Source organism: Antechinus flavipes, chromosome 1, assembly GCF_016432865.1.
Source record: "Antechinus flavipes isolate AdamAnt ecotype Samford, QLD, Australia chromosome 1, AdamAnt_v2, whole genome shotgun sequence".
In the NCBI taxonomy this organism is placed as follows: domain Eukaryota; kingdom Metazoa; phylum Chordata; class Mammalia; order Dasyuromorphia; family Dasyuridae; genus Antechinus; species Antechinus flavipes.
In genome coordinates, this window is record NC_067398.1 from 261,473,128 (window position 1) to 261,484,592 (window position 11,465).

General features: G+C 34.7%; 1 protein-coding gene across 1 annotated transcript in view; it reads right to left on the bottom strand.

Moving 5' to 3' along the window:
• Window positions 1-6,303, bottom strand: part of EIF2AK1 (eukaryotic translation initiation factor 2 alpha kinase 1) — a 38,839-nt gene extending 32,536 nt beyond the window's left edge. The window contains exons 1-2 of the mRNA XM_052000861.1: window positions 5,701-6,303; window positions 488-646 (exon numbers count right to left, since the gene is read on the bottom strand). Of these exons, the coding sequence (XP_051856821.1) occupies window positions 488-646; window positions 5,701-6,211 (670 nt within the window). The 5' untranslated portion in view covers window positions 6,212-6,303. The remainder of the gene's footprint in view (window positions 1-487; window positions 647-5,700) is intronic.
• Between the last annotated feature and the right edge of the window lie 5,162 nt (window positions 6,304-11,465).

Consider the following 11,465-nt stretch of genomic DNA (forward strand, 5'->3'; position numbering starts at 1 on the left):
CCAGGTAGGCTGAAAACAGAAAGAAAATTATAGACCAATCTCTCTAATGAATATTGATGCAAAAATCTTAAATAAAATATTAGCAAAAGATTACAGAAAATCATCCTCAGGATAATACACTATGACCAAGTAGGATTTATACCAGGAATGCAGAGTGGCTCAATATTAGGAAAACTATTAGCATAATTGACTATATCAATAACCAAACAAACAAAAACCAAATGATCATCTCAATAGATGCAGAAAAAGCATTTGACTAAAAGAATGCTAGATCTTCACAATTACATATAATAAATGGTTGGAAAACAAAAACAGAATGAGTTTAAAGATTAAGACTAGTCACATATTTTTTTTTCTTAGATTCCCTATCCCTGCTACACATCTAATTTTCTAAATATCACATACTTATCAAGCCTTTAACACACAAACAACAAATTATCTAGTTTTTATAAACTATAGTAAATGAGGTTGGTTGATTCTTACTAACATGTGAACACCTGTCTTGAACGATGGGGGTCCGGTTCATGCACATGGCTTAAGTGCTCTAACAAAGAAACAAGCAGTAATTGGTTTGCAACTGCAGAAGGAAAAGTCGAGTGTGGAAGAGGTCCTCTCACAGCCTGGAGTTCTGCAGGAACATCTGATTCTAAAAAAAAAAAAAAAAAAAATACCTATTTTAAATAAATTGTAAGGTTTTCTGTGACAATAAAAATACACGTGTGAAAGAATAATAATGCACACATTATTAAACACAAAGCTGGAGACAAGAACAAAAAAATGCAGAGTAGAGTGAAATTAAATAATGTTAAATTCCCTGGCAAAGAGTTTTAAGCTGCATTCTAACAAAAGCATAAAGCCTTGAAGTAGGACAGCATGTAAGGGAGTGAGGAGTGGAATAAAGTATAACATGAACAGACATACAAGGGCAACAACAATTAAGTGGGGAGATGGTAAACAAATTTGCTTAGCTACAATGATAATTCCATGCTGAGAAATACATAAGAAATAAAGTTGGTGTGATTGAGGAACAGAACAATTTGATGTTTGAACACCAAACAGAAAAGTTTTTATTTCATATAACAAACGATAAGAGAGCCACTATAAATTCCTAAATAGGGAAGCAAAATAATAAAGTATATATGAGTACAGCTGTTCTAGCAGCTATGTTAAATGTTTTGGTGGGATTAGAGATTAGAGTGGGATATAAGTTAGGAAGTTATTGCAACATTTCATAAAGAGGGTAAATATGCTAGCTATAGAGATAAAGGATCAGATGCCAAGATATAGCATGGGAAAAAATTCCAAGTTTTAGAAATGATTTAAGTCATGACTTCAAGCTTGGGAAACTGAGGATGATGCTAGTGATGATAACACAGAGAAAGTAGGAATTGATAATTGTAAATGGAAGATGAATTCCATTTTCAACATGTCAGATGTTAATGAAACAATCAAGTGAAAATGTCCTGCATACTAATGGCAAAATAAGAAAGCATCCTAAATGCAACATGTACATGGGATGGAGATTTTGACATTTAAATACACTAGTTGAGACTAAAGAATGACAGTCTTAAATGACTTAAGTATAGTAAGAGAAAAGAAGAAAAAGTCTAAGAGGAATGGTTAATGGATAAGAAAATTGAGTAAAATAATGTGGTAGAAGAAAAAACAGGACAAATGTTAAAGAAAAAAGAAAGCTTAAGAAACTAGGCATAGTCAATGGAGTCAAATGCAGTTGAGAGGTTCAGAAAAATAAAAATTACAAAGACAGCACTGGAATTCACTAAAAGTCATTGGTAACCTTAGTGAAGACAGTTTTTAATCCAAATCAGTATCATATTGAAAGAGTCCTGAATTGGTCCTAGATTTGAGATCCAGGCTCAAAATCAGTCTCTGCTCCTTACCCTGTCACCATCAGTCTCTTGAATTCCAACTTCCTCCTCTGTATGATGAAGGAGTTGACCCTGATTTCTAAAGTCTCTCTCATTTCCGACATTTTATAACTCTATTTTTGTAGACATGTACATGTGTCTACTACTATGTATAAAGCGCATCCTGAACAAGATACAGATTAAATTAAAAACAACCCTTGCTTTCAAAGAACTAATGTCAGTAACAGAGAAACAATATATTTAATAAGTATCAACAGTTCACTGTTTACAATACACTTTCCTTGTAAAAAAATATTGAAATAACTATTTTAAGTATAATTATTCCTATTTTACAAATTAAAAAAAATCTAAGGTGCAAAAAGTCTTGGAGTCAATGAGCTAGCAAGTAAAGGACCAAGTCTTATGACTGGAGTCCTGTGCTATTGCCATAAAATCTCTCCAAACAAATAATCAAACTATTAGTATGAGGTACAGTGAAAGAATCTGGAGTTAGAGGATGTGAGTTCAAACCCCACCTGACTCTACCCATATGACTTTATTCAACTCCCTTCCTAGGCCTTAGCTTCCACATATAAAAAGTGAGGGTTTTGGACTAGATGGCCTCTGAGTCCATTAGAACTCTGGGTTTATGACCCTAATATTCAGAATCCAAAATAAATACTGGAGGGGAAGTGTATGTGTGTATGTGTATGCTTGTGAAGGAATCAGGAATCTTTATGAAGTAAGTGGCATATGGGCTGGCTTTTGATGGATAGAACCAGAATAAAGTCTAGGAAAAAGGCATAGTAGACATTCTAGGCATATCAAAGGTTTAACCAAAAAAGAGAAGTAGGGATGAGAGAGGCACAAGTAATCCAATTTGGCTGGAGGAATAGTGAGAGATGAGGCTAAAAAGCCAAACTCTGGAGAGTTTTAAATGATAGGCTAAAAAGGTTTTTTTAGATTTTATGTAAGAGTTTTAAGGAATAACAAGATCAGATTTGTACATAAGGAAAATTAAGCTGTTAACAATGTAAAGGAAGAATCAAAAAGGTAAGACTGAAAAGGATAAAGACTGAAAATGAGACTAGATTTTTTTAGTGGAGACATAAGAACCAAAATCAGCCTGGCAGGATGTTAAGAAGCAAATATCAAGGAAATAAAAGAACTTGATAATTATTAAAGGGAAGAGAAGACAGGTTTCCTTGTGATGCATGAAATAAATGAGTTCTGAGGATAAGAAGGTAGAAACAATCTGAGGTAGAAGGGAGAGAAAGAGCAGGGACGATCTAAGTAAAAGTTGAGAGAGAAAATGAAACAGCTTTGCCACTTAGTATACTACTTAATCTTGCTGAGTTTCAATTTCCTCTCTGAAATATTTTCACAGGATTATTGTGAAAGCCAAATGAGTTCATGAAAAAGTCCTGACTAATTTTAAACTCTAATTATGAAGCATTATAGGATAGTGAGAGGAATACTAGATTTTTAAGTCTAAGGTTCGAGACTCAGCAGCTCTGCAACTTATTACCTGTGTGACAGTGGGTAAGTATTTAATCTTTATGAATTTCTAAGTTTCCTTATTTGTAAAAAGTGAGGATAATGAAATATATATATAATGTATGTATGTATGTATGTATGTATGTATGTATTCCTCTTACACCAGTCTAAAAAAAGTGCTTTTAAGGCCTTAAACGGAAACTGTTATTATGGAAAGGTAATATTTCTTAAAGTGTCACTATTATGATTCTCAGTAGTAAAGACAGAATCATAGTATCTATTGTGTCTTGGGCAAACTTCTAAGCTAGGTTAGCTTGATGTTGCAAATGAGAGAGATGGACTAAATGACCGGGAAGGTCCCTTATAATTCTAAAGATATGAGCTTCAACACAAATACAGGAAATAAAGGAGTTTATTATTGCCCTTATTAATATTAACAAAAATCCACATTCTAGTTCTTAAGTGAATCAGCAGATTAAAGGTATGGAGTTTGGCAGCCTGAGAAAAGTGGGGAAAACTAATATAATAGCTTATTCTTTTATTAAATAACTTGAGATAAGTCATTTAACTTTCCTGTATCAGTTTCTTCATTTTAAAAAAATGGAAAAACACATCTTGCCTTGTCTTTATTTTCTAAAGTACAAATTTTCAAAAGGATATTTATGTACACTATGAAATTCTCAAAAGGAACAGGTTCTATGTAAACAGTATTATTACTAACCCAGCCTAATAAGAAAATTTTTTACAAGGTTATCATGTTGTTTACTCCTTTCAGGAGTAATCTTGAATTCACAGAAAACCTTATCACAAGACTACAGACAAGGTAAATTTACATGTTTACGGATAAATCTCTTTCTTGGATTATCGAAGGCTTTACTTTTTTTGCAAATTCATTTAAACTTGTCATCTTACTTGTCTATTAAAAATGAAGATAAATTTTGTAATTTTCCCTTTTATAAATGGGAACAAATGAATTATAGATGTAAAGTATTAAATAGCCTTGGAGAACATCTAGTCAAATTCTTTTATTTTACCCACTAGAAAATGAAATCCAGAGTAAGGTCACACAGATAATATAAGAGCCACATCAAAAATTTCTATGACTACATACTCATTACTCTTTCCATTACACCATTCTGACTCCCACTTAAATGCCAAGTATAATGTACATATTCTCTTATTTTCTTTTATAGGTGAAGAAATTATATAAGTGTTATATACTAATATCATTTAAAGATATGTTACTCTTAACAATTTGGGATAAGTCATTTATGTTTCCTGCATGAATTGCTTATAAAAAGATATAAAAATAACTGAATTTTTTATTTTTACATTTGTATACATGACATTTAAACTATAAAAATGTCTTAGACTATACAAAATTTGACATATCCTACATAAGCATTTTATTTAAATTTCGGTAAAACTTGGGCCAATGTTCTTCATTCCAAATACCAACTAAAAGCATAGGAACTGACAACGCTAATTATAAGTTATATCATTTTTTAACTATCTAATTTGAACTCATTCAATTTTCAGTTGAATTCTCTAATCCCCCTTAAATACTCTGTTGAAAAGGTTTGCTGTCTCCATGTTACATCTAAAAAGGTTTGCCATCTTTCTTTTCTGGATTATAAATTTCTTGAAACAAGGTGTGTTTAAAACTATGAAAAACCCATAGCTCCTGGCACAAAGTCCAGTATTTATATCTGATGGCACTTTACAACTGATAAAAAGCTGAGCGGTTTATGTTCTGCATCACTAAGCAATCTCTAGTTACATCATTGTCAAGGAAGCAACAATATGAACTCAATAATAAAATTTGGCTGCTATCCAAATATGCCAAAGGCTTAGACATATCATCACTGTTAAAAAACAACAACAACCACCACCACCAACTTTACTGATTTTTTTACCTCAGCAGTAACAAGTGTGTTTTCATTCATTCAAAGTGAAAACATATTGCATTTGTGGTTCCCAAAGGGCGATGAATTTTGCACAGATCAATTTACCTGGTTCCTTTATCTCAAGCTGTCACCTGAACCTCTAGGACAAACTGAATCGTGTCTGACAGGACAGAGAAGTGTGTGTATATGTGTAGGGTTGTGTGTGAGAAAGAATAGGGAAGGAAGCATGCAGTACACTTGGAGAAAAAACGCATTTAGCTTAACAAATAAGTTCGACCGTGCCAGGTGCTGGGGAGAAGTGCAGAAAATTTGCTTCGGCTAATTGGAATTATGCTTTGTGTTGTTTTTATCCCATCCCATCCCCGTGGGACAACGGGGTCCCCAATGCCCCCGATCCCCGGGCCTAGATGCTGCCCAGGTCCGCTCACCGTCGTATCGAATATCCGACCCTTCCTGGGGGAAGTCTATGGCAGGCGGCGGTGGCAACGCGGAGGCTTCGGCACCCTTCGCTTCATATTCCTGGGATCCGGAGTCGTCCCCGAGCATCTCCCGAAACACAGGAGTAGTCTCCCCATTCAAGGGCTCTGCAGGGGCCCCGGATCCAAGCTGCATCAGTAGCGGCACGACAGGGACTGTCAGCCTCCCGGAGGAGGCGCTACGAGCCCCCGGAAGTAACTGCCACAGGACCGGAAGTCGATTAGGTGCGGAAGAGAAGTAGGCCTCCCCTTCCCCGAGACGAAGCGGCACCACCGCGCGCCCCCTTCCGGGATGAGGGAGAAGCGTTGACGCGACGACCCCTGCCGGTGAGTGCGTGGAATCGCTCGCTTCTAGACGCGGGACGACCCCTAGTCTCTCCCTAAACCCCGCCCCCGAAAAAAAAAAATCATGGAGGCTCTGGATTCCGGGAGTCTCTTCTTCCATCGTCTTTCCTCCTGGCATACAACCCTACCCCCAGTCATCTGGTGGAATAAGTCGGTGCCACCACATTTCCAAAACCCCTCCGAAATGGAGAGGCTTTGGGGCATGGATAGAAGTGGGAGGCTGAGGCTAGGAGGATATCCCCTCCCACCGTCTGCCGGCCTAAACTGCGAGATAGCTCCTCCTCGGGAGTGGGGTGGGGGCGGGGACAGACCTGCTTCCATTTGTCTGCTTGCGGGCCTCACCCGGAAGTCCAGGAAAAGGATTATGGGTAATAAGAAAAACTCCCTCTCCCCATCCTCCCCAGATTTCCTACTTTCAATAGGTCTGGGCCTTACCGGCACCTCAGACTTATTACGGTGGATTCGGCCTGGAGACACTTGGTGTGACTTTGATGTCTTAAGTACATAGAGTAAAATACATAGGATGACAAAGGAAGTCAGTTATATTGTAATAAAGATGTAACATTTCCCATACAAATTCAGGGACCCACCCCTTTGAAATTAGTCCACAAATCTTAGGTTAGGAATCCCTGATTTAAATCATATGAGAACTGAGAACCACCAAACCCAAATGGGACTGTCGTGATACCTTGAAAGTCTGATTGAATCCCATTTTAAGGGAGGGGGGAAACCAATTTTTACTAGCCCAATTGCAAACAAATTAGTGTGAATTTTTAACAACTCTTCATAAAGAAATCCACAGCAGGATATTCCCCCACATGGACACAAGTAAAGCAATATTCAATTTGATTTTATTCCAGAATTTTAACATGTTTTAAAGTAATGTGTTTTCTTTCAGAGACTTCCAAGCCTTTTCTCCCCCTACAATTTTGAATAGTCTCAATAGATCTGTTTCTTTCTCTTTTTCTTTTTCCACATGTGAATGTGTTATATTGCACTGTGCACATACATATATATGCACACATAACATGTAAATGTCTATATGTACACCCGTGCATTTGTATATGCAAATATGTGTATATACATATGATTATGTATAAACAAAAAAATATATATATATACCTATATGTTTTTAATATAAGAGCTTGAATATATATGTATATATACATATATATAATTGGTTAGGACTTGAAAATTTCATTGATATAGATAAGAGATCCAAGAAGGAAATTCCCTCTATCATTGCAGATCAGAAATAGTTCTGTAGTTTATTATCTTAAAAAGTTGCCAATAATAAGTATTAAGTTCCTACCAAAGTACTGTGCTAGGCTGTGGATACAAGTACAAAGAATAAAACACAACCAGTTTATATTCTAAAAAGGGAGAGACCAAAAACATACACACATACATACATATATACACACACACACATACATAAACACATATACATACACACATTTACATGAATATGTATAGTATAAAATAAAGCAAATAAATACAAATGAATACAAAGTAGTTAAATTTAAGACAATTGGAGAGGAAGGATATTCACAATTCATAAAATCAAAAAAGGCCATACTTCAATTGTATCTTAAAAGGAAGAAAAGGATTGTAAGAGATTAGGAAATGAAAGAAGGGGTTAAGAGTATGGGAGGAATTTATGGATGTGTGCAATTTGGCTAGATCTTCTCATATTAGAGGAGAATAATGTACAAGTCTGTAAAGAGAAGTAGAAGTCTGGTTATAGAGGGCTTTAAATGCTATACAGAGGAGTTTGCCTTTTATTCTAGAGGCGAGAAGAAGCATGAGTTGAGATGTCATATGGTCAGATCTGTGTTTAAGGAGAATTAGTTTGGCGGCAATGCATGCAATGAACTGAGTGTTGAGAGACAAGACAGGGAATTAATAAGAAGGCTTTTGAAATAATCTAGATAGTCTATTTTTTAAGTGAACAGAAGGGGTCTAATGGGAGAGATGTCATGAAGAAAGAAATGGCAAGACTTAACAACTGTTGGATGGTATGATGAGGAAAAGTAGAGAGTCTAAGATATTGCTATAATTACAAATCTGGGAACTTAAAAGGATGATGGGAGATTTACCAGAAATAGAAAGCTTAGAAATGAGGAGTTTAAAGGGAAAGATAAGTTCAGGCTTGAACATGCTAGGTTTGAAAGTCTCTGGTACATCTAATTTGAAATGTCCAATAGGCAATTGGTGATATACAATTAAAGCTTAAAGGAGAGACTGGGCCTGGTTTTATACATACATACATATATTTGGCAGTTACCTGCATATGACAGTTAAACCCATGACAGCCAATGAAGTTTCCAAGAATGAGTGTAAAGAGAAAAGAGCTGAAGCCTCAAGACCGAATCTTGGGGAAGACCTTCCTATAGGTCTCATAGTGTGGATGATAATCTAGGAAAGGAGAATGAGAAGAAATCATAAAGGAAGGAGGAGAAGCTGGGGAGAGTACTATTACAAAAACCTAGAGAGGAGAGTGAACAGGATGAGAAGGTGGTTCATTAACAGTGTCATATGCAGCAGAGAAGTTAAAAAGAATTGGATACTGAAAACACCAATAAAATTTGGAAATGAAGAAATCAGAGTTAATTTTGGCAATAGCATTTTGACATCAGTGATGAAGCTAAAAGTGAGATGGTGGGATTTGAAGGCAGTAGAGAAGAATCCAGTGAGTGATAGGGAGAGACAGAAGATTTGAAAGAGTTTGATTAAGAGTATAATTTTTTTAAATAAACTTTAACAAAGTAACAAATTTATTATGCCATCCAAATCTGCCTATATGATCCATTTTCTGTTATTTTTAAAATATTTGTAGCAAATGTTTATGTAGTTATTATGCTGACATTCATTAATGCTGCATCATTTTGTATGTCAGCTTTTTTTTTTTCTGTTCTTCCTGTGTCCTTTGTTGTGGTACCCTAATATTCTTGTACATTAATATAGCATAATTGACTCAACCATTCCCCAATCATTAATCATACTGATTATTTAGTTTTTCACTAGTAAAAATAAAGTTACTATGAATATTTTTATAAGGGTAAGCTTTCCCCTCCTTTTCATGCTTTTGGCTTTAGAATATCAGTGAGATTGCTTGATCTGATCAATTTGGTGACGTATTTACTTCTTGAAAAGTCTGATAAGAACCTTAACTAAGGTTCTGGACTTTTGAGTGAAGAGAGATAAATGTGAGAGATATTAAATTGACAATACTCAACAACTAATTTGTTGTATGTATTAAGAGGGAGGAATTGAGCATTTCTTTAAGGTCATGAACTTGAGGATCTAAAATAGTAGTGGTTCTTTTAAGAGAAACAAAAAAGAGGTACTAAATTTAGGGTATGGTGAGGGAGATTAAAAATTCTTTCAACTATGTTGAGTTTTCGGCACTTACAGGGATACCAAGAACAGACTGGTGAATTCAAAAGTTTACTAACCATGCTGAAAATGAATAGACTGTTGTTTTTCCTGGTTTTAATGTATACTTTCCACATTCATCCTACATATACCATCCATTTATACTTTTATAAATTTAAGATTCTTTTTGTCCTAAATTTTCTCTTAATCTTGACTCTGATTCTAATATCATAAAAACATATCCTTTAATCTCTTTTTTGCATGTCATATGAGAATGCAGTTTGATAGTTTCATTAATAAAATATTGACTTCTATGATGTACTGATAAGACATTTATAGCTTTCTTAAAGAATTGCATCCTATTTGTACATTTGTATTTAACCCTGACATTTAGAGTCTTCTCTTTCCCTATAAGACATTTATTCATATTGGGAAACTTCATAAAAACAAACCAAAAATAGATATGTCCTCTACTATATTTATAAGGGGATCTTACTATCAAACAAGATAACTAGCCTGAGTTATGGATCACTGATTAGCCAATCAGTAGCACAAAAAAGGGGAGAATTTGTTAAATATTGATGAGTCAGAATCAAGTAACTTTAGTGAAATCATTGAATTCACTCAACTTAGAAGCCATAATTAAAATGGCAAATTTTTTAAAAATTATTTTATCTTTATTTTTAATAGTATTTTATTTTTCCAGATATATGCAAAGAGAGTTTTCAACATTGACCTTTCCAAAACCTTGTGTTCTAAATTGTTCTCCCTCTCTCCCAACTCTCCTTTCCCCAAGACAGAAAGCAAACTGATATATATTAAACATGTGCAATTCTTTAAACATATTTCCATATTCATCATGCTGCACACAAAAAATCAGATGAAAAGGGAAAAAGCCACTAGAAAGAAAAAAAAAATAAGTAAATAACAATTTAAAAAAAAAGTGAAAATACTATGCCTTGATCCACATTCAGTATCCGTCTTCTCTCCCTGGATACATATGGCACTTTCCATCACAAGTATATTGGAATTGAAAATGACACATTCTTTATAACTGTGAAGATTCTTGATTGTACAGCTCAAATCCTCTGAAAGCCTGGATCACTTAATCTGTTTCCTCTTCTATAAAATGAGGAGACTGCATGCTGATTTTCAGGGTCCCTTTAAGTTCTTATGATCTTATTTACACATTTTCTGAGTAAATTTCCATCTGGATATCTGGTATTGAATTATTTGACCATTGTAACCCATAAAACAAAACAAAACAAAATACAAAATGGCCGTTAGTTCTGTGCAGAACCCATCCTGTTTCTGTGGTAGCTTTGACAGAATGGTAGAAAAGGAGGCTTAAGGTGGTAAGACTGCCACAAGTTAATTGTTGACACAAACTTAACTCTGAATTCTTATCTGCAAGATTCTTGTACAATGAGCAACTATCTGTAAACATTAATCTGGTGATAATCTAAACATAAGAGAGCTTCTTATCTTTTTAAGCTTCTAAATTAAATTAATTAGGGGGCAAATCAATAACATCCAAAAAGCAAAAGAAAATTAACTAAAAATACAGAGCATAGGATTACATACATAAAGTTCAAAAGAACCTTAGGAGTCATCTAAATTTCTCATTTTACAGATGAGGAAACTGAGGCCCATAGAGGTAAAGTAATTTATCCAACACAATATTTATTAATAGCAAATCCAAGAACCAAATCCAAATTCTACAACTCCAAGTTTAGTAATTTTTCCCAATATATGGACTACAGATTCTCCTTGGAAACTTGTATTTCAGTGTCTGTTATAAATATTTGCAACAAAAACCACTGTAAAAATGATTTCAATTTATTACAAAGCATTCCAAATTAAATCAACATATGTTCTAATACCCATTGACCTCAATGTGAAGGTAGGCTTAGTGAATTTTCATAATATATTGGAAAACATTCAGGAAGGACTAAGGAATGTCAAGGAATGAAAGAGAATAAAGAATTATAGTC